This window comes from Aquarana catesbeiana, linkage group LG01 (genome assembly GCF_042186555.1).
Source record: "Aquarana catesbeiana isolate 2022-GZ linkage group LG01, ASM4218655v1, whole genome shotgun sequence".
Classification (NCBI taxonomy): domain Eukaryota; kingdom Metazoa; phylum Chordata; class Amphibia; order Anura; family Ranidae; genus Aquarana; species Aquarana catesbeiana.
The window spans coordinates 229,875,671-229,900,090 of NC_133324.1; the positions used below are offsets into that span (position 1 = coordinate 229,875,671).

General features: G+C 40.8%; 1 protein-coding gene across 6 annotated transcripts in view; it reads left to right on the plus strand.

The window, feature by feature from the left end:
- Positions 1 to 12,902, plus strand: part of NOS1 (nitric oxide synthase 1) — a 445,094-nt gene extending 432,192 nt beyond the window's left edge. For 5 of the 6 annotated variants that reach the window (XM_073625687.1, XM_073625724.1, XM_073625696.1 and 2 more), the window contains 3 exons: positions 337 to 455; positions 3,507 to 3,574; positions 4,447 to 12,902. In XM_073625687.1, the coding sequence (XP_073481788.1) occupies positions 337 to 455; positions 3,507 to 3,531 (144 nt within the window). In that variant the 3' untranslated portion in view covers positions 3,532 to 3,574; positions 4,447 to 12,902. The remainder of the gene's footprint in view (positions 1 to 336; positions 456 to 3,506; positions 3,575 to 4,446) is intronic. The other variant, XM_073625734.1, reaches the window with a different exon arrangement.
- The last annotated feature ends 11,518 nt before the right edge of the window (positions 12,903 to 24,420 follow it).

Consider the following 24,420-nt stretch of genomic DNA (forward strand, 5'->3'; position numbering starts at 1 on the left):
TGAACTGGTGAAAAGTGCAGTGTTCCAGTGTGAAATGAACTATTCCACTAATCAGCAAATTCTAATCCGAGAAATCAATTTTCTGCATACATATGTGACACCTGTAAAATTATGGTTGGCTAGTACACATTGCACACAATGGTTTCACTTTTACTGTGTTCTATCAAATACGCCTAATACATGTGCATTTTCCTGGACATTGTATACAGTTGAATTTTTTATATGTTTATATGTGAATTAGGGTATTGACAATATCGAACAAATTTATATGGTTAAAAGAGAAACACTTTGATAGAATCAATTATGGGAAACACAATTATTTGTTTTTTATTTTAGGATGACAATAAATACCATGAAGATATTTTTGGAGTAACACTACGAACTTACGAAGTTACAAATCGTCTCAGATCTGAATCTATTGCATTTATTGAAGAGAGCAAAAAAGACTCAGATGAGTAAGTGTAAAACTATTATTATCATTGCTGGTGTATGAATCAATAGTAAAGTAACTCAAAAATCTTCACTTAAATGAAGATCCCCAGTTGCTTTGGTAAATCAACTGCATTCATTGTCTACCCTCCATAGCCCTCCTAACCTAGAGACCCCATAGCCAGTTGCTTACTTAGCTCACAGGCATATTATATATATTATTCTATATCCTTTCAGGTTATTGATCTCCATCGTTTATATATATATATATATATATATATATATATATATATATATATATACATACATACACTGAGCAAAATTATGAATGCAATACTTTTGTGTTTGCCCCTATTCATCATGAGCTGCAAAGATCTATGACTTTTTCTATGTACACAAAAGTTTTGAGAGAGCGTGCAACTGGCATGGCATGGCGACTGGTTTTTGGACCCCCCCCGACCCTCCTAATACAGTAAAACTGCACATTTTAGAGTGACCTTTTATTGTGGCCAGCCTAATGCCGGCCATACACTGAATTTCGCACCATTAGTGGGCTGCAAAAATGGCTGATTTTCGTGCGGCAATCAAATTTGAGGAATCGGACATGTTGGAAATTTTTTGAAAAATGAACGATTTTCTAATCAATGATGGGAGAATCGTGCGAGAAATAAGAAAAGTAATAAGAAAAGAAAATTTACGGAGAGAAAAGAAGATTCCCGGCCACAAAAATTCTTTTCTATAGCAACATGAGGTGAAATTGAAGGCCGAATTTCAAAAATCAATGGTGGCATCATCGGATCACAAAAAAAACAAACTTTCTGATTTTGAAAAGGAAATTTGCACACCTGTGCAATAATCATGCTGTCTAATCAGCATCTTGATATACCACACCTGTGAGGAGAAGTGCTCACTAACACAGATTTGTGAACAATATTTGTGTACATAGAAAAATTCATAGATATTTGCATTCAGCTCATGATAAATGGGGCAAACACAAAAGTGTTGCATAAATTTGCTCAGTGTGTATATATATATATAAAACAGAGTGCCTAGAATATTATAAAAAATATAAAATAAATCCATCCTGAATAAAACCATGTGTGCAAATGTCATAGGAATCTTTGCAAAGAATAGCTAAATTATGCAAACCTACAAAAACCTGAGCAAATCAATTGCATAGTGCAACAATAGTGCAAAACATTGCAATGCGACTTCCAAAATCTTTTTCTTTCTCAACATTAAAATTAGCAAGTGTCCAAAATCTTTAATGCAGTGCATCCATGTCCTTTTTAAAACTCGCCAAATGTAGATGACCAGCTAAATCAATAAGTTAGTTTGAAGATGCAATCAATTAAAACCATACATAGACAGTGAACCTTTACAAAACAAAGGGGCTAAATCGTTCAAACCTGCTCAGCTGTCAATTCCCCAAAAAATTCAGAGCTTGGCTCCTGCAATAGAAGGCACTGAATACTTATGGTGAATGCAAACTCTGCAGTCTTTAACCACTTGCCTACAGGGCACTTTCACCCCCGTTCTGCCCAGACCAATTTTCAGCTTTCAGCGCTGTCACACTTTGAATGACAATTGTGCGGTCATGCAACACTGTACCCAAACAAAATTTGTATTATTATGTTTTTCATACAAATAGGGCTTTCTTTTGGTGGTATTTAATCACCACTGGGTTTTTTATTTTTTGCTAATTAAACAAATAAAGACAGAAAATTTTGAAAAAAAAACCCTTTTTCATAGTTTGTGATGAAATTTTGCAAACAGGTAATTTTTCTCGTTCACTGATGTGCGCGGATGAGACTGCACTGATGGGCATTGATGAGGTGGCACTGATGGGCATTGATGGACACTGATAGTCTGCACGGATAAGCACTGATGAGGTGGCACTGGTGGGCACTGATGAGAAGGCACTGGTGGGCACTGATGAGGCTGCATTGATAGGCGGGCGGCACTGATGGGCACTGATAGGTGGCACTGATGGGCATGGTAGGCGGCACTTATGGGCAGCACTGATTGGCAGAACTGATGGGCACTTTTTGGCAGCACGGGTGGGCACTGAGTAGCACCACTGGTGGGCACAGATTGGCAGCACTGGTGGGCACTGTTGGGACTGCACTGATAATCAGGACACTAATAATCAGTGCCCTGATTATCAGTGTACATGTCCCTTTTATAGAAGCTGGTTATCAGCTCTTTTCTCCTCTCCTCATATTGTCAGCATGAGGAAAGAAATGCCGATAACTGGATTCTATTTACATCCGTGATCAGCTGTGATTGGACACAGCTGACCACTTGGTACAGAGCCACTGATTGGCTCTTTACCTCAATCTGTGTGCAGCAGTGTCCTCCAGACACATCACAGAGCGCGTTGCCCGCACCCCGCACTGGGCGCGTAGCGGGCGCAATCACAGGAGACTGTCATATGATGGCCTCCCAGAATTAGCCGGCCACACTGTAGCTGTCCTTCGGCTATAACACAGTCAGCAAGTGATTAAACAGTATAGCCTCAGGCAAAGTCTTCATCACTTCCAGGAGTATCTAATCCTTGCATCCCCCAGAGCGCTCAGTGCAGCCCCTACAACATTACTGAGCCCTGTAGAGTCATTGGAGCAATTGTAAGAAACCATAGTGCATCGTGGGGGATGCAGACATTCAACACTGCTGAATTCTAAAGACTTTGCCAAAGACTATACAACTCGAAGATAGCGTAAGTATTCAGTAACTTTTGTGGCAGGAGCTATGCTTTGGAATTTTTTTTGTCAAGCAGAGTCGCTCTAAAGAATATGTTAACCCTGCATTTCATATTCCTGATATGTGCCTGTTGTACCATGTACTTGTATGAAAAATTATCATGTTCTCTTTGTATTGCTTCCTTTGTGTGAAGTACCTGGTGTTACTGCCAGTCCCTCTGCTGTCCTATTAAAAACTGACCACACTAAGCATGAGAGCACAGCGTGGTCAGTTTTCTGGCTGTGCTGAGAACTCAGCCAGCTTTTCTCCGATGATTAGACTTGTCCTGACAGCCATTCACTGGGTAGTTCAGTGTACTGCTGTTTCTCCTCCAGGTCTCTAAGCTCTTTATGCAACTGAGAACAGAGGGAATGTGATCACTTATAAAAAAAGGGAAACAAAGGTATTTATAATGTTCTTTATATGTATACACAAATGTTTTGCCTTTCATTTCTATTTTAAACTGAATGGGTTGTTTTACAAGTTGAGGGTTCATATATATACGTTAAACTTTAAGCGGTTCTCCAGCTCCTGACTTTTAATAGACAGACACTCACCTGTGCCGGGATCCAGGGATGCGCTCACCCAAAAGGGCACTGGGAACTACACCCCCCCCCCCCAGATCACCTAGGCAATCTGAGCAAAAGGTGGTCAAAACCAGGTACCCGCTCCCCCCCACGGAAGAAAAAGTGTGCCAAATTTTAAAGAGGGGGGTGGCCTTAAAGCGGAACTTCCCCTTTTGGGTGGAGTTCTGTTTCACTTTAGGCTGGGTATACACAGGTTTTTTTTTTTATTTAACCAGCAGGTTGAATTAATTAAAAAAAAAAAAACCTGACAGATCCCCTTATTAACACAAGCAATGTATTCTGATAGGGGGGCTCCCCCCCACCCTCACACCCCCCACCCGCCAGAATACACTGACCAGTTGATCGAATGCTGATTTTCCAGCAGGACTGTTTGTCAGTAGCCAGTCGTTGGACCAGCTTCACTCTGTTGAACAGACAACTGTACATAAGGACTGAAAGTGGGCCGGTTCCTGCTGAACCAGCCGATTTTCGCCCCCCGTGTACCTGGCTTAAAAGAGATTCGGTCTCGGAGTTTAAGAATATGAAAATGTAGATTCCTGGCATCGGTTTACTGATTTCTACATTTGATTTCTAGTTGGTTGGTTGGTTTAATTTGATACTAGTTTCTTGTGGGGAAAAGTAATCAGCTTGTTGTATAGGTATAAAAATAAAAAGTTAACATGCTATTGTTTACATTTTTTCCTCTTAGGGTATTCAGCTCATAACTGGAATGTTTCATTGTCCACAGATGACCACCTGGCCACGCAAGAAGCACCCACACTCCATGCACATGGCCATGGCATATCACACCTGCATGTACACTGTTTGTGGAGACATACATAAACTGTGTGTACTGCATGTATGACACAAGACAACTCCTCCACACCTGTATAGCAATGTGGAGAGTCACATATACCGATATGCTTTATCTTCTCATATAAAGCCTCCCTTACAAGATGGATTTTGTAACATCAGAGGCAAAGTTAATCTTTTTTTATTGGACTGAGCACCGATCTGCCTGCTTTCCTGTGCTGTCTTTGTCCTGTGCTTATAACAATATATAAATATGTGTAAGAGGGACATATATATCAGGATATATATTCCATTGTAATTATGGGGATTTCAGTTGTTTTTAGGTATAAACACACTGACATGGTTTTGCTTGAAATTAATCAGCGGCATAATGAGATGCAAAAAACAAAAAAAAAGAAAAATCAAAAGAAAAAACACTATTCTCTGGTGCATGAAACTTGTCATTTTACTCAGGCCATGCTTTGCTTTGTTTGGACTGAAATATGTCCATTTATTTAATGAGATTCAATGGTTACCTTTTATGCAAGAAGATAGGATGGCTATGGCTCTTCAGTCCACACTGATTAACCTTAGGCCCCCATGTGCCATTTACACTAGTGGAAAGATATGTACAAGTTCTATATCTATGTCCAAGTCTAGTAGAAGATCATTCTGCAACCCCTAATGTCCAATCACTTTCACTGAAAGTAACATTGATGTTTTGGAAATAACGGGGGGATTGCCGACATAAATATAGGGCTTTAAATTCACCTAAATGTGGCAAAGACCTAGTCTGTATCCTGGAAGATTCTGCTTAGCAAAATGGATGGAATTTGGTGATGATCTGGGGACCAAGAACTTATTCTAGAACTAGATTTGTCTTTTTGATCCACAGGTTTGTATCCCAGCAATAGACTGCAGAAAACGTCTACTACAATAAGTGAAACGCAGTGCTTGGGGGTTTGTAGTAATGTCACACCAATGTACGATTGTGGTGTTTGCAGAGTGCCTTGGCCATACCTTAGAACCATTTTGCGACTTAAAGGGGATTTCCACAAAACCAGAATATCCCTTGCCTATTTAAGATTCCTCTGTTTACAAACCTTTGATATGGCTTTCTATCAGGGTTTTAACTGTGGATTTCCTTATAGATAAATGTTCCTGAGGTTACATGAATCAGTTCATACCTACTTCATGAGAGGGGATCTGCTAAGAGTCAAGATTTGAAGCATGTACTTAAAAGATACAGCAGCAATTTCAGAACCAAGTTTAGGAGACCATTTCTGAAAGTTAAAAATGTTTTATAGTTATATAGCATAAAACAAAATGGAATCTTCACTAATAGCATCAAACCCTACAACATTTACAAGAGTAATTGAAATGGTTGCCGCAGTGGTCTCTTACCAGATAGAATACGTGTGTTTTTTTGATGTATCACTATATGTTTATTCAAAAATGACTATATACAGTCATGGTGGGGGGAATTGAGGAAGATGGTTTGCAAAATATCAATATATCTATTGTACTAATTGAAACAAAAAATCACAACAAATATCTTTACATCTAATTTACTTTAAATATAGTAATATACCCTGTATGATTATTTTTAACTCTACTTAGAAAGTGGCAAATGTGTATGTATTTTTTACAGTTTGACAGTCATCAGAAATACTGATTGTGCTTAAAGGACCACTAAACTAATGCAAGTTTACTAAATGAAAATCCCTTATTCTCATGTTGAGTCTCTATTTAGTAAACCATTGATCAAAGAGTAAGAGTCCTTCACTTCTGTATACTAGTTTGGATTCTGCAGCTCACTAAATAGAGAAGTGGGAGAGTCAGCATGACCTGCAACAGAAGGACTCAGGAATGACAGTAAATGCCTCTTATAATAAGTTCAGTTTGGTATTTTGACACCGGGGCGATTTACTAAATTGCATAGTTACACTTGGTATGGGTAACCACACAGAAATAGAAATTTTTATAGTAATGCAGGCATACACAAATGAAAATGACATTATTTAACATAATATTTTCTTCTTCAAAAATCCTTTATTTCTTACTTGCAAGTCAAAGTGCCAGATCAGTTCCCTTCTCTACCGTGAAGTGTCGAATGCTCTATCTATACTTTTCTAGATGTTCCTGTTAAGTTACAATAAGAGGCTGTTCCTATTCCTACCTCTTGAGTATGATGAGCCACAGAATCAGCAGACTCTCATCATAAATAGTTTAGCTTGCCTTCCCTGCCACCAATTATGCACAGGTATTTATAACAAAAAAAATGGCATAGCTATTCGTCTAGCAAAACGACTGTTACATTTGTGAAAATGGGACAAAAATCAAATGTTCTCCTGTTTTCTTTATGAGTTTATTGCTATTCATTCATAAGAAATATAGTGGTTCTGTAAAATACTGCATTACGGCCACTAGATGGAGATAAGGATTACAGGAAATAAATACTTATTTCCTATGATTCTTAGCTCCATCTGGTATCCATACCATGGTACAGTATATTCCAAAACCACATAACATTCCATTTTGGCCAATTTACACAGAACAAATGCACCAGTGCTTTTGCTTGACAAATAGATATGCATTTTTATATAAAAAGTCAAAGTACTGAAGTTGGCTATTCGGCAGTGACGTTCTTAACACCCAGTCTATCTTTCAAGAGCCCAATTCATAGAAAATGGTAGAGCAAAGACACAGAGAGCTTGCAAGCAAGAGATAAAGAAAAAAAATGTTTCAAGAAACAGATCATATCCAAAGTAACACTGATCAAAAGTACCCAAATAATACCCCAATACTCCTGGATACTCAGCAACAGCAGCACTGACTTATGGCTGGACTACAGGCAGATATAAAAACACAATTTGAATGTAGTTATGTGTGGTAAAATCATCATCAAATGTATTTTTAAATACCTGGCACTGGATGGTGGCACTGGATGGTGGCAGGAGTCAGATAAGCGAAGCTTCCACTTTTGGGTGGAATTCTGCTTTAAAGTACTGAAGTAGGTGTCAGCATGACAGCCAGCATTTAAAGAAGAAATGCCCAGAAGCCTCCACGTTCCTCCAATGACATTTAATTTAAACTGAGATACAGTCGTGTCCAGCTGCACATCAGTTCAGCCCTACTGCATTCCATAGGCAATCAGTCTAACACTGGTTGCTTTCTGACAAATTTAGAGAATAGAATGAGTTAAAATAAAACTATAGGCCAAAACGTTTTATTTTTGGATAGGGTGTGAGAGAGTTATAGGCCCTGTCAGATTTTATTTTGGCATATGTGTCCTAGTGTGTAGATTCACCTTCACTTCCTGTCCTATAGCTAAACAGGAAGTGAGAGGAAATCCCTGCAAAATAAGGGAATCCATTCCTGGTCATCTGAACTTGTGTCTTCATTGGAAGATTTTCCCTCTATTACTTTTTTGAGAACAACCCCAATATTTGGGATTTTCCTTTACTTTCACTTTCAATGATAATGGTAAACAAGACAAATAGAGAGGGTGAATCTTCCTAACGGGGGCACAGACAGCAATAATTACCTAATAGGGGTTCTAATTCCTCTCCACTCTGTCCAAAAAATGTTGTGCCTTTAGTTATACTTTGTGTTGACCTCAACAGTAAAATGATGCGCCTTCACTTTTTAATCAGTAGATTGGAAGAAGGTCCTTATTCAAACTGCATAGCTCCCAACTGTCCCTGATTTCGAGGGACTGTCCCTGATTTGGAGCAATGTCTCTCTGTCCCTCTTTCCTCCTCATCTGTCCCTCATTTTGGTCTGATCCATATAGTTGTATATAAAATTCACTTTTTATCTTTCAAAAAGTGTTTGCCAGTGCTAAACCTTTCATCTAATTTCTAAATTGCTGCATTTATAGATTTTAAAAGCCAATACAAAGGAATAGTAGTGGTAAAAAAAAAGCACTTGTGGATTTAATTAACCTTTTTTTGGTTAATTCTCCTTTAAGGGGGCATGGCAGGGGCCGTGTCCTATGCCTACATATGTTTGTTAGTAGGTGTCCCTCATTCCCATCTCAAAATGTTGGGAGGTATGAAACTGTACTGCAGCGGAGAAAAGTGAGGTCAGGGGCAGGTTATGCTGTATAACAAGGGTGTCTGAATCACAAGAATGGCTGAACAGATTTAGAAATCTTTTGGTAGACTGGGTACCTTACCTGTGTGAATTTCAACTTTAGCTGCATGCCTGGAGTTCAGCTTTCATATTTCAAAAGGATTTCTTCTTTTGTAAAAGTTCCACATAATTGTTATAATATTATGAAGCAGCATCATTTGTAACAGAATTATTTTCAGGCTCCATGCACACTGGGCTTAAAAACGTCTGTTCTCTCGGGAGTAAAAAACGCTCATATAGAACATTTTTTGTACAAAGTTTAGACGAATTTAGGAGAGCTTTACGTTTTTTCTGCCTCCAAGCTCCAATCAGAAACACAAACCAGAAGGGTTTTTATTTCTGCCTCTTTTACAACCTCTCCTGAAGATTTAACTTGACAGATAGTAACCCACGTTTAAAATGTCCGTTTTGCCGCATTTACATGCCACGTTTAGCCGCGCTTTGCCGCGTTTGCATTTAGAAGCATGTGAAAAAATTTTTTTTTTCAAAATAGCCCAAAATGAAAAACGTCTGTAAACAAAACGCGTTTGGCATTTGAAATGCCTCTAAACACAGCTTCTGAACGCATTTTTTTTGTTCCAAAAAAAGCCTCTAAACGCAGCTGCCTAGAAACGACTATAAAAGCAGCTAAGCACGGCTAAATGCACGTAAACGTGGCTAAACAGCTGTTTTTAGATGCCGGTTTCTAGCTGTCAAGTTAAATTGTTCAGGAGAGGTTGAAAAACGTCCTGTGTACATGAAGCCTAAACGTTAAACTCAAAATATGCCTCTTAATGTCCTAATGTGCATGGACACATAGGATAACATTGAGTTGCTTCTGCAGGCAAAACAAAACTCCTGTAGAAGCAACGTTTTTTAAGCCAGTGTGCATGGAGCCTAAGAAATTCTTGGGAAGTTTTTTTTTTTTTAAACATGTGAATAAAATAGTACATAATCACCAGAAAAATGGCAATTGTTTAATAAAATAAACAAATAAGAAGAGAAAGTGTTTTTTAGTGAATGTTATAAATTATTCTTTAAGCATACTGACATTTTATATAATTTCTTGCATACATGACACACTATTAAACACTTTCTAATAATTTCCAGCATGCATGGTTGTCGCATGCATGAAGCCTGTGTATTCCTGACTAATCCAGGAATTGTGACACTTTTCTGAGCCATTAAGAAGTATGTTTAATCTGATTGCTCCTGTTACTCAGGTCTATTGACAACATGGGCTAATCAGGCTAATCACAACATAGCTGAAGAACAACATTCAGAAAGCTGAAGCTCCTGTATAGATCTTGCTACCTTTTGACTACAAGTGGTAAGTTTAGGGCATAGATCAATAAAATATATACAAGAACACAATTCTTGGAATTCATAAAGACTGGTGCAGGCAGATTTTCCAAAAGTGTCTCTCATGCATTCTAAAAGTGGTGCACAATGCACCAAAATCATGTACTTGTCTAAAACATGCACTTGAAACCAAATGTGTTGCAAATGGTTCATGAAGTTGGCGCAATACATTAACAAAAGTGAGTAACACCAGAAAAGTGGCACAGCAGATTTATTGAATTCCCCCCAATATATTCTCTTAAAGCAAACTCAGATTTTTTTAGATCTTCATTTCTCCTTTGCACCATTTCCTACATTGTTATGTTGTCCCTATAATTTACATACAAATAATAATTTGAATTTGGCTATTTCATATGATAGAATGTTTGAGAGATAGCTCAACTCTATATGTAGCTGACAATTAAATTGTGCCTTGGGGGCAAAGAAAGATAGGTTATTGCAGTCAGTGCTTGCACAGGGCTCAGAATTCTTCTTGTCTGCCATGTGCCAGTACTGGGCAAATCACCAGGCACTGACACTACCACAAGCCTAGTTTAAAGAGAATCAGATTGTACTGGTTTCCCACAGGAGTCAAGCCCCCATTGTGTCCTTACTGTTGTAAGGGGCTTGCTTGATGATCTCCTTACATCTTTACAAGGCAAGTATCAGACTGTGTGTTAGCCACATATCTCTATACACAATCCACTTGAGGTCACGGAATATCATCCTCTGTGTCTCCAAGTTCATTCATAAATGAACATTTGTAAAGACTCCCCATGCTGCTGACAATGGTTGCTTGGCTTTTAACCAAGGTCTCAGTCCAGCATCCTACTCAATTTCAACCACACTGAAGACATCTAGAACAGTCAGGGCTGCTGTTAGAAATCATTGGGCCCCCGTACAGTCTTCCTGATTGGGCCCCCGCCCCCACTTGGTCTTTATGGGCTAGTTCACACTATTCCTCTCTGAAGAGTGATCTGGACATCATGATCAGAACATTTGGCAGACTGTGAAGAGGTGTTGCATCACATCTTCGCCACCTCTTTTTAACCACTTAAAAACCCAGACAGCAGTTGAATTCCGACGTGTTTCATCACTTCGGACTTAGTCACAGTGTCGAAGTCCGAAGTGACAAAACGCGTCAGAACGTGGCTACACGGCAACACTGAGATGGTGACTCCATGTGTACGAAGGAAGCTATGAGGAGATTGCAACACTGAGTCACCTGGCATGTTTGGAATTTTAACAAGGCGATTTTGAATCTTTTATGATCTAAGTGGATTTCCTTTAATAAACTGATTACCTTAAGGTGTTTTTACAATATTAGTGGCTCTGTCTCAATTTCTATCCCCACATGTGGAGAGTGTCTTTTTAATCCAGATGGAGATTGGCGTGTAAAGGCGGCTCTTCAATAACATCTAATAAGGCGATATTTGCCAGACACGAGAGTAAATGGCAACAGCATCTGGTGAGCTTTATTCTTAAGGGAGTGGAATTGGCACACATCACTGAAGGATTTTGGTGGATCAATGAGATTTTATTTCACTATTCACCTATTTCACCTGCTGAGGGAGCGGAGGTACAAAGAATTACACCGCAAGGGAAGACATAGCATAGGCAGTGGGCGGCCAGCCGGGACTATAACATGCAGCGAGACATGTGGCCGGACTTCATGTACCTACGCCCAAAAATGAAAAAAAGTTCCACCTCTGCTCTTACCTCCTGGGCCCCTCTACTGACCTGATGGGGCCCAGGGAAATGCAATTCAAGCCATGTGTAGCAAGTAGGAGGGAGGGTGGTTCTAGTAAAATTAATATATTCCATTTAGGCAGGAATGAACCATAAAGCTGCACGGGCCCCCCTGTTTTCCTGATGGTGCTTGGGCCCAGTACAACAGGGCTGGCTGTACTGCCTTATCAGCGGCCCTGAGAGCAGTGTTTCTCAACTCCAGTCCTCCAGTCCAACAGAAACACTGATCTAGTGAGCTAACTAAATAATTATTTAACTCTTTTCCATGATAAATAAATGTATTAAGAGATTAACAAAACAGTGGATATAAAAACGAAAAGGTGAAAATATATTGGGCAACATTTCCAAGACACATTGAAGACTTCATGTCCCATGTTATGCCTAAAATTTTAGGTGATGTAGAGCATTGAGCTGCACATAAAAGTTATGGAAAGGTTACAAATCTCATTTTCTGTACAGATGTGAGAATCTTTACATACATAGCTGTGAATGTTATTAGCAGTTTCTTCACATAATGAGACTTCTGTAACTTTTTTTATTTTAGATATAGTGGTCCTTTAAGTACAAGGATTGAGGGTGGTACAAACAATTCAAGATAATAGACTAAACACCAATTCTTATACTGCTATACTATGCAAAAAAAGTGTGTATGAATTGCAGACAACAGATCGTTCTACTTCCTTAGCCTAAAACATGAGATAAGTGTTTCACTCATCTTCATAAATCTATATTTATATCAATTAATTTCTTATGAATCTAATGGATCTGCATTTGACAAAAGCATTGAAACTTACAGAAAAAAATATATAAATGTGCTTGGTCATCTATTCATATTCTTTGTTTCCTCAATCGATGGTAAAACATTTAGGGGTATACATAATGCCAAAATTGTGACATTTGTGAAAGTGGATGAGGTGATCAGTTAAAAAGTTAAAGTCAGTAAAAAGATAAGAAAAAACTCTCTGATAAAGCAAAACGTCTGCAATTTTACATGGGTGTTAATGGCCATTCTTCATCGTTAGCAGGACTAGTGTGTTACACCTCTACTTTGACTGTAGTCTAAGCATGCACCCTTTGTATAGTCCCAAGCTAACAGTGGTATGGATCAGCATTGCATATGTTTGTTTGAAAAAGATCTACTATGAAAATAAAAGAGCTTTAACTCATTCTTTGTTATCCTTTTTTTATTTCTATTTTTAAAATCGAAAAATAATGGAATAAAATAAACTCTTCATGCCTTTAAATAATACTGACTCTTCAAAAAAGTGATTGAACATAGATCTTCAATAATACAGACTCTTCAGAAAGTGATTAAAAGTGATTTGTCTTAAAAAAAGTGATTGAACATAAAGTTCTTCAGTAATACTGACTCTTCAGAAAGTGATTAAAAGTGATTTTTCTTAAAAAAGTGATTGAAAGTGATGTATCTTTAATTATATAGACACTTCAAAAAAGTGATTGGGCATACAGTGTATGTTTATAAAGCAATAAATGAGACATTCACCAAACATTTACTGGTAGTGAATCATTCACTGTATAATAAAATGCATTCAGCAGGAGGATTCACTTGCGATGTATTTTTGGTAAATGTCACATTGACTGATTTATAAATATGCCCAATAATGTTGGGTTTGTGCAATTTATCTGCCTCTACCTTTTTACCATAAAAAATGCCTTTAAAATCTGCAGATCTCAGGGAAATCCTACTAAACTTAATTATATCTAGTCATGGTACATTGTCCTGATTTGCAAGTTGTAGATATAATAATAATAATTAAGAGAATAAAGAATATATTATACTTATCATATTTGACACCCAGAGCAGATTCATGCAAATCATAGCGCCTCTGTACATTGCTAGTCAGTAGGTGAAGGGCCCTCTTATATTGGAGATCAGTGGAATGGCCCCTTTACAATGGTTCTCAGTTAAAGAAGGGCCGCCTTAAATTCATGTTCAGTAGGAAAGGGCCCCCATTAAATTGGTGGTTGGTAGAATAAGGGCCCATTCACCCTGGTAGCCAGCAGAAGATGGTCCCCCTTACACTGGTGGTCTGTGGGTTCGTTTTTGAATTTTGGTTCGATAGCAGCCTAAATCCAACCCCTAACTTTAACCTAAACCACATATATAAAAACAAGGCCCACGGGCCGAATCCAGCCCTCCAAGCCTTGTCATGTGGCCCTCGCACCCAGTTTTGCAGCTGGTACGTGGTGGAACTCCATTCTGCCACTTATGGCTCTCACCCTTTACTCCCTGAGGTCACTTGTAAAAACAGAAGCCTTCTGTGTTTACAAGGAACAGCTTTGCTCTCAGCGAGACAGCAATGCTTTTAGCTGCTCCTGGAACTAATATATCCCTGCAGACACTCATGGGGGGACAGATCTCCAGAATCGGAGATAGAGAACAATCTCCCTGGAAGGTGAGGCAGAGCCACCTACACAGGAAGGTACTAGGACCAGGCAAGGTAGGAGAGACAGATGCGAGGAAGCTTTTGGGGTGGGTTGGGGTGGTGAATTGTGCATCGCGCACTCTTGAACCCTGCACTCTGAACATAGTACACCCCTGAACTCTATGTAATGCACTTCTGAAACCTGCACTCTGTACATAGCGCACCCCTGAACTGAACTCTGTGCATAGCGCACTCCTGAACTTTGTACTCTGTACATAACACACCCCTAAACCCTGCACTCTGTACGTAGCACACCCCAGATACAACCGGCCCTTTCAGGGCAACCATACTGCTGATGTGGCCCGCAATGAAATTGAGTTTGACACCCCTGACCTAAACTTTACGTAACTATTAAACTCACCCTAAAATTTAAAGGCTTATGAAGACAAACATCATTTTTTTCTGTGTTTGATGCATGCTAGAAGCGCATATCAAACAGCCATTTATTTTAATGGTGTGCCGAGGCTGCATTTGTACTTCTTTCAGTTACTTTGACATGCATTGCAAGGACAGCAGGCAATACCTATAATACTACATAATGGAAAAAGTATTAATTAAAATGGCACTGGAGTTATAGTGGGCTATGTTTGAAGGTGCTGGAAAGATTATCAAGTTGACTAACCCTTGGACAGAAAAGGCTTCATGGGCAAAATGTGCAGAATAATGTCTAGGGGTACCAACTGGGGGGAAAGACTGCAATCGTGACAGCACACTTGACACCAGAAGGCCAAATTCGAAGTGTTATCCCCCAATTAACTTTTAGGTAAGTAAAAAGCTTTACATGTTCATTTTACATGGATCAGATCTCCTTTAAAGCAGAACTCAAGCAACAATTGTGAGAAAGGGTAACAGCTTCCTATATAACTATACTACAGGTTGTTTTTTTTAACAGCTATACTGCTATTAGTAAAGTTATTATATTATTTTTTATATTCTTTTTAAATAACAAACATGTTATACTTACTTGCAATTATTTTGCACTAAGCAGCCCTGATCCTCCTCTTCTCAGGTCCCCCGTCATCACTCCTGGCTTCTTCCCCACCGCTGAGTGCCCCGATATCAAGCCACTTGCTATGGGGCACTCTTGAGTGCTCGCTCCTGAGCCACGCTCTGTGTTTCCATAAGGCACATGGAGCAGGGCTCGGTCCCGGCCTCCTTGTCACTGGTTCTGATCAACTGCAGCAGGAGCTGCTGCTGCCTCTGAGGCAATGAGGTGAAGAGAGCGGAGAGACCCTTGACTCCCATGCACATCGCTGTGTCAAGACTTAGGTATGTATTTAAGGAAGGCTGCAGCAGAAGGTTTTTTACCTTACTGCATAGAATGTAGTAAGGTAAAAAACCTTCTGCCTTTACAATTAGTTTAAGCCAATTTTTCTTTATTTAAAATTCTTACAAACAACAAACATAAAATACATAATAGTATACATATATAAATATATGCATATTTGCACAACAAAAGAGAAAATAATTTAAACACAGCACATTTTGCTCTCAAACAAAACATGACTTTAGGGCAAAATTGCATGAATTAACATATCATTACTGGGGGAAAATAAACCTTAATAAGCATCATATCATAACACCAGATATGAACCTGCGAGGTCAAGAAACAAACCCACACCAGTCATGCATGCAGCCCTTCTTCAAAAAGAACAACACCACCAACAAAATCAAACGAAGTGAAAAGAACAGCATACAAAGAAAAGTTACTTATCCAGAGATGGCCAGTTCACCAAAAGAAGTTCTGATATTCCTCCAAGCCCTTATCCAGACAGCCATAGGTTCCCTGCTCCTCTCAAATCTTCCCAATCTCACACAGAATGCCGTGCACCGCCTCAACAGGGAAGAACTTCTGCCACGGGGAAATCTGGCACTGTGCATTCCACTTAAAGTAACAGACAACTACACTAACTAAAAAAAGTGTATACAATAAAAAACCCAGCAAGTCAATAATGCTCCATACATCCATTCTGCATAACTCATGTGATAAAGGAAGGGAATGCCTAGAAATCTCGCCACCCTTTTATATACCTCCATGTTAAAGGGACACTAAAGCAAGAAGTAATACATAGACTCCATTTTATCAACACACTTCGCTCTAGGACAGTCTCAATCATCCACAGGGTGATGCTTCAGGTTCCTCCTTAGACAGAGCCTTCCATGGAAAGTGAGTCAGGCTAAACCCAAAAACATCAAAGGGATTCTCTTCACGGGAGGGGTGGCAGAATCCAAAATACTCTTCTCCAGGAGCTTCCCGGGGAGGGACCTGATATCCTGCGTTGTTATCTGCTCCCGCTGCGGTATTTTCAACACATGGGACAACATAAGCTGCAAGCCTGCCATGTCTGACTATCAGATTTTTCAATGGTCCACTATTTCCAACCATGGCAGAACAGGCCTAAACCAAGATTGAAGAATACCTATCCCTCACAGCAGGGTCTCTGCTAATATAGTAGCATGATTTTACTTTAACCCCTTGCTGATATACGTCGGCAGAAGGGCACGTACAGGAATATTAATGTACCTATACGTTGCCCTTTAAGACGTGTCATTGTAGGCGCGCGTGCCCACCTCGTGCTCCGTGAGTATGATTGCGGGACTCGATGTCTGCGGGGATACCCGCGATCGTCTCACGGAGAGAAAGTACGGGGAAATGCTGATGTAAACAAGCATTTCCCCAATCTGCCTAGTGACATTGATCACAGCTCCCTGTTATCAGGAGTGGTGATCAATGTTATGTCACACTTAACCCCTGCAGTGCCCCCTAGTGGTTAACCCCTTCACTGCCAGTCACATTTACACAGTAAAGTGCATTTTTATCGTATAATCGTATAAATGAGAATGGTCCCAAAATAGTGCCAAAAGTGTCCGATCTGTCCGCCATAATGACGCAGTCATGATAAAAATCGCAGGAAAAAAACGTCAATTTTGTTTGGGAGCCACGTCGCACAACCGCGCAATTGTCAGTTAAAGCCATGCAGTGCCGAATCGCAAAAAACGCTCTGGTCTTTGGGCAGCCAAATGGTCTAGGGCTGAAGTGGTTAAAAATAGCAAAAAAAGGAAGAATATCAGTTCAACCATTCCTAGGTCACCCTCAGGTGACAGGTACGTTTCCGTACATTCTGGTTGATAAGGTTCAGCTTGATTCCCGGTTACAGCTGAAAAAAAAAGCTATAGACATAGACACAGAGAGAGACTAGTAGGAAACAGATGAAGCTGACATAAAAAAGATTGTGATCAGGTCGGTCTTGATCAAGTCAACTCTCTCTCAAGGGAAAGGCCTTCATCTCTTTCAGTTTGCCACTTTGGTATTTGCATCCACCAACCTGCTTTCCCAATTTACCATAGTCATCAGGACCAAATTTGATGCCAAACCTTTTAATTCACTCCTGGGGCTCTGGTAAGGCATCCAGAAGGTTGAAGCTTTCACCCCCATCACCCATCAAATTTCACTCTTTTCTTAGCTGAGTTCAAAGCCAGAAGTCTCCATGTACTGCTCTATCACCAAGACCACATCCTGCGTCTCCTCTGTACCAGAGATAATAAGAGCCACATCATTGACATAGGCCACAATCCTCAAAGGCAGCTCACCAGTGATGCCTAAAAGCACTCTACACAGTGATCTACCCTTTATACTTCTTAGGATGAGGTCAGTTCCAATTACATATAGCAGAGGGCTCAAAGAACAGTTCTCAATCACTGAAGGTTTGTTACCTTTTCACAGAAGAATCACAGCAGATTGCCTCATGAATGGAGGCAGTGAACCCACTTCTAGACAGTTTGTCAGGGCCTGGGTCTAAACCTGCAACCTCTACTGTGTCAGGTGGTGTCTCTTGTTGCTGGGCCACCTGGGATGCTGGACAGCTCCCTGGAAAATTCCTTGAATGATCTTGCCTTGAAACTTGTTTCTCTTGAACCCTTTGTTCCTCCCATGAACTATTTTAGCCATGCCTTTGCACTTCAAGTTTGGCAGAATATTGTGCTCTCTCCAGTCAATATCTTGCTCTTGTCACTCCTGCTATTGTCCATATCTCTGCTACCACTCATTACCGACCTTTGGCTTGTTCCTCGACTACGCTTCTGCTTGATCCCAATCTGCAACCGCTTGCTACTGACTTTTGGCTTGTTTGCTGACTCCACTTCTGTTTCATCCCTACCTGCTATATCTGCGACTGGACCCTGGCTTGCTCACCACCTGGTGGGGCAACCCTGAGGTCCGCAACCTGGTAATAACATGGAGCAAAATCATCTGTACCATCAGGAGTTCTGGTGAACAACTCCACAGCTCGGGTGAACCCATGTCATCTGACAATGGTGACCTGTTGCTGTACTTACACAGCTGGTCGGTAGGAGCCTCTCAACTGCTATAGCTACGGGTCTCCAAGCCTGACCGTGACTTAGCTGTTAAAAACTCAGCTAAAAAGGGAACCAGAATAGACTTGGAACAAATGTAAAATTCAGCTGTCAATCCATTTTTGGTAGCCAGTTCCCCTAGCACAAATTACCTCATCTGCTGAAATTTCTTCTGTCAGATCCATCAAAGGTAATAGACCATTTCCCAATCCTGGAGTAGAATCCAGAAAGGTTTTCATCCTGCCCTACTAAGATCCTTTCTTCCCAGAAGGTCAACATGAAATGACCTGAAGAGCTAAAGAGTTCCCAGACCCAGACTCTACCAGGTAGCCTGTACTATCTTTAAGAGCCCTTTCACACTGGGGTGGTTTGCAGGCGTTATTGCGCTAAAAATAGCGCCTGCAAACCGACCCAAAACAGCCGCTGCTGTTTGTTCAGTGTGAAAGCCCGAGGGTGTATTCACCGCTCCTTCACCGCTCCTGCCCATTGAAATCGATGTGGCAGCGCGGCTATACCGCGGCAATACCGCGGCTATAGCCGCGCTATACGAGCGGTTTTAACCCTTTTTCAGCCGCCACCGGGGGTTAAAACCGCACCGCTAGCGGCCGAATACCGCTGGTAAAGCGGTTTTAGCGCTGTTTTACCGCCGACGCCCCCTACCGCCCCAGTGTGAAAGCAGCCTTAAGCATATGACTGCTAAACCTTGCTTACAGTTCTGTAGGGGTCAGGCAAGTGATATATTTTCTCCCCATAATCCCTCTCCAGAAGAGGCATGCTGGTTGTATTGACACCTTCTAAGTAGAAGTTTCACCTTAGAGATACCCCTAAATCTCCTTCATACAAGACAAGACTATCAAGCATCCTCTGCAAATGCTGGTAGGCAATAGACTTATCAAGCTGCTCCTACTCCCACCACTCTGTCTTACTGCTGCCAAAGTGCAGAATAGTAACCTGTGCCTGAAAAAAATCCTTAAAGCATTGTCTTACCCCTACATCTTTCAGGAGAGTCGAATTATGCTTCCAAATACCATTTCCCTTGGGTGGAATGTCTGAGGAATTCAAAGTCACATATAGTATGCAGTGCCCAGAGAATTCCACTATTCGTTCCTTAAAAAAACCCTATCTATCCTATTTTGACTTTTCCCTTTCTGGAATATGGATGGCATTTAGCCATATGGTCATATATGGGCAATGATGTTACCACTATCAGCTAATGGTACTTTTTTGGTAGTGAGATTTTTTTTTCAATTAAGGACATATCAAATGTTTGAGTGTATTTATTTCCAAGTACTTTCTAGTTTTTGTTTTTTTTGTGAATGCTTAGGTATACTATGTACCCCTTACTCATTCATGTAGGGGGAGTATAATATTATTAATATTAAAGCCCCTTGACCCACAGACCCCCATAACCACCAATCAGGGTTGTGAGAAAGAGGTCCTTGTCCTCATCAACATGGGTGTACCTTATGCTAAGGGCATGTGGCCTGGTATGGTTCAGGAGGCAGGGGTGTATGCTCACTTTCCCCCCTTTCCTGGCAAGCCAGGCTGATTGTTCAAACTAAGGGCCTAGTATAAATTTTTATGGGGACCTCATGCATATTTTAATTTTTTTACATGGGGATACTTCTTAAAATCCACACCAGACTTAGAGGTTCTGATATGGATTTCCTGGGTAACCTCACAAAAAAACCCTTAAAATCCATACCAGACTCAACTGGTATGGTACCAGACTCAACTGGAAAGTGTAAAACCCGGTGCAGTTCTTCATGGAAACCAATCAGCTTCCAGTTTTTTTTTTGTCAAAGCTTAATCGAACAAGCTGAAATTAGAAGCTGATTGGCTACCATGCACAGCTGCCCCAGATTTTGCACTCCCCATTTGTAGTAAATCAACCCCAAAGGGTCTGATATGCAATATGGGGGGAACGCTACACAGTTTTTCATTCTTGCTGTAGGTAGGTGTTACAGAACAGAAAATGGCCGTTTCAAAGAAAAACAGCACACAAACCCTCCAAAATACATAGCAGACCCTTGGAGGGGGTCTGTTTGCTTTAAAAAAAAAAAAAAAACAGGAATTAAATTTAATTATCTGTAATTATATCAACCCCAAAGGGTCTGATATGCAATATGGGGGAACATTACAATTTTTGTTTTCGTCCTTGCTGTAGGATGTGTTACAGAACAGAAAAAAATACTATTTCAAAGAAAAACAGTACACAGACTCCTCCAAAATACATAGCAGATCCTTGGAGGGGGTATATTTGCTTTAAAAGAATAATACTATGTGGAGTGACTGGCGCTTTTCCGCTTTTCTGTGTGTCTTATTCCGGACATGTGATAAAAAAATGGGTAATATAAACCCTAAACCTGTGCACTCTGGATCAATTGTGCATAAATACTATTGTAAAGTGAAATAAACAAAGCATCTGGCTAACACTAACTGCCCTACCACACTAACTGTTACAAACTGACACCAATGCAGTAATCAGAAAAAAAAAAACTGCTTGGTGTCAGTGTGACGGGGGGGGGGGGGGGTGATTAGGGGGTGATCAGGAGAGGATCGGGGGGTAGAGGGGAGTGTAAAGTATGCCTGGCATGTTCTACTGTGTGTGTGTGTTGGTGTAACTCACTCGGATGTCTTCTCTCCTCGGCGCCGGAACGGAAAATACCGAGCCGAGGAGAGATGACATCACTTCCTCTGCCTCTGTGTACTATACAGAGGCAGGGGAAGATTCTCATTGGCTGGGAGCAATCGCGAGGGGGGGGCCACGAATAGATGTTCTCCCCCTCATCTCTGAACGCTCCCAGCCCGATCGGACCCCCGCCCGCGGCAAGCAATCACGTACCAGGTACTTGATTTTGCCTGCCCGTGCCATTCTGCCGCAGTATATCTGCGTTAGGCGGTCGGCAAGTGGTTAATGCTTAAAGTGAAACAATAAAAATGAAATATTTCTTTCAATATTGTTCCTGGGGGGTGTCTATAGTATGCCTGTAAAGTGGCGCATTTTTCCTGTGTTTAGAACAGTACCACAGCAAAATGACATTTCTAAAGGAAAAATTGTCATTCAAAACTGATTGCGGCTGTAATGAATTGTCGGGTCTCAGCAAAAGATAGATACAACTCATTGAGAGCATGGGATCCCCCCAGTCCATTACCAGGCCCTTTGGGTCTAGTGTGAATATTAAAGGGACCCCTGAACCAAAATTTAAACAGAACATTGCGTGGGGGTCCCCCTAAAATCCATACCAGGCCCTTCGGGTCTGATATGGAAATTAAGGGGAACCCTGCGCCATTTTTTTTTTAAATAGCTAAGGGGTCCCCCCAAAAATCCATACCAGACCCTTCAGGTCTGGTATAGATTTTAAGGGAAACAATGCGCCAAAATTTTTTTAAAAATGGCATAGGGGTCCCCCCAAAATCCATACAAGACCCTTATCTGAGCATGCAACTTGGCAGGCCGCAGGAAAAGAGGGGGGAAGAGAGAGCGCCCCCCCTCCTGAACCGTACCAGGCCACATGCCCTCAACATGGGGAGAGTGCTTTGTGGTAGCCCCCCAAAGCACCTTGTCCCCATGTTGATGGGGACAAGGGCCTCATCCCCACAACCCTTGCCCGATGGTTGTGGGGGTCTGCGGGCGCGGGCTTATCAGAATCTGGAAGCCCCCTTTAACAAGGGGACCCCCAGATCCCGGCCTCCCCCCCGTGTGAAATGGTAATGGTGTACAAGTACCCCTACCATTTCACAAAAAAAGTGTCAAAATGTTAAAAAAGACAAGAGACGGCTTGAGACAAGTCCTTTATTAAAAAATAAAAATGTCCCACAATGTCCATTTATCTTCTGCTATCATGTTGCCGACGGACTGAAAAAGAAAAAGAAAAAAAAAAGCTGTGACCAAACCGCCTCCATGGGAGGCTCCCGCCATGTGACGCTTCTTCGTTTGTGACAGTTCTTATTTAACTAAGGGCGGGGCCACCCGGTGATGTAACAGGGTGACTCCGCCCCCTCTGACGCCACAGGGACTTCGGGGGAAGACATGGAGAAATCCCCGTGACATCAGAGGGTGGCGGGGTCACCCGGTTACGTCACCGGGTGGCCCCGCCCTCAGTTATATAAGAACTGTCACAAGCGAAGAAGCGTCACGCGGCAGGAGCCTCCCATGCAGGCAGTTCGGGCGCGGCTTTTTTTTTTCAGTTCGTCGGGCGGCGTGATAGAAGAAGGTGAATGGACATCGTGGAACTTTTTTTTTTATTTTTTTTTTTAAATGAAAGACTTGTCCCAAGCTGTCTCTTGTCTTTTTTAAAATGTTGACACTTTTTTTGTGAAATGGTAGGGGGACTTGTACCCCGTTACCAATTCACTCAGGGGGGGAAAGGCCGCCCCCCCGCCCGCAGAACCCCACAACCACCGGGCAAAGGTTGTGGGGATGAGGCCCTTGTCCCATCAACATGGGGACAAGGTGCTTTGGGGGGCTACCCCAAAGCACCCTCCCCATGTTGAGGGCATGTGGCCTGGTACGGTTCAGTGGGGGGGTGCTCTCTAGTCCCCCCTCCTTTCCTGTGACCTGCAAGGTTGCATGCTCGGATAAGGGTCTGGTATGGATTTTGGGGGGGACCCCCACGCAATTTTTTTTTAAATTTTGGTTCGGGGTTCCCCTTAATATTCATACCAGACCCAAAGGGCCTGGTAATGAACTTGGGGGGGTCCCATGCTCTTTTTTCAATGAGTTTTATCTATATTGCCGAGAACCGACAATTCATTACAGATGCGATCAGTTTTAAACGACAATTTTTCCTTTAGAAATGTCATTTAGCTGTGGTACTGTTCTAAATAGAGGAAAAATGTGCCACTTTACAGGCATACTATAGACACCTCCCAGGCTCAATATTTAAAGGAATATTTCATTTTTACTGTTTCACTTTAAGCATTGAAAAAATCACTGCTCCCGAAAAAAAGGGTGTTTTTAAAAAAAAATGTTGCATTGATACATGTTCCCTGGGGCAGGACCCGGGTCCCCATACACTTTTTATGGCAATAACTTGCATATAAGCCTTTAAAATGAGTACTTTTGATTATTTATGTTTGTACCCCATAGTCTTTAACGCTGTTCATTTGGTCTGCCTAATTTTTTGCCTATTTGCATGTTCTGCTGCGAACCTAACAGGAGGGTGTTTGGCTCATCCCTATTTACTAATAGTATCCTACAATATATTACTGAAAATTTTAAACCAAAAATTAAAATGAAAAATTAATTAATTCTTAGTTTAAACCCCCCACATAAAGAATTACATTTATGGGTCTATCACACTCTAGTGGGATCCACTGGAGATTTACATTAGTTTTATAGTCTCAGAAGGCACTAGATAGTAAAAATGTGCCATCTTGTGGATAAATTTATTAACTACAAACCAGTGTTATATAACAGCCTTTAAAAAATATATTCAAGGTTTCCCTCTACTGAAAAACAGCTGAACATATCCAATGTCTCAAAGGGCTTTACATTTAAAAATATACCATCTAATAATAAATATAAATATACATTTGAAAATATAAGTGAAGTTCTTGTATTCACTACATTATTTAAACAGGAAAAAAGAAAGAGAATTGAGGCAAGGCTGGAACACCATTACAATCAGTAATTAGAAATGTAACAATTCAAATCAATATCTACATTGATACCTGCAGGATGAAGAGTATTTAATTTGAAAAAAATCCATTCCGTCTCGTTTTTTTTACACTATCTGTCTCATATTCCTCCCCCCCCCCCCAGAAGAAGGCTAAACTAGGGTCCCTATTGTGTCCCTATTAATGGGTCCCTATTAATGATTTGATATGCTATGCTTAGGGAACCCTTTTTTTTATATTGTTAAGATGTTCATTTATCCTAA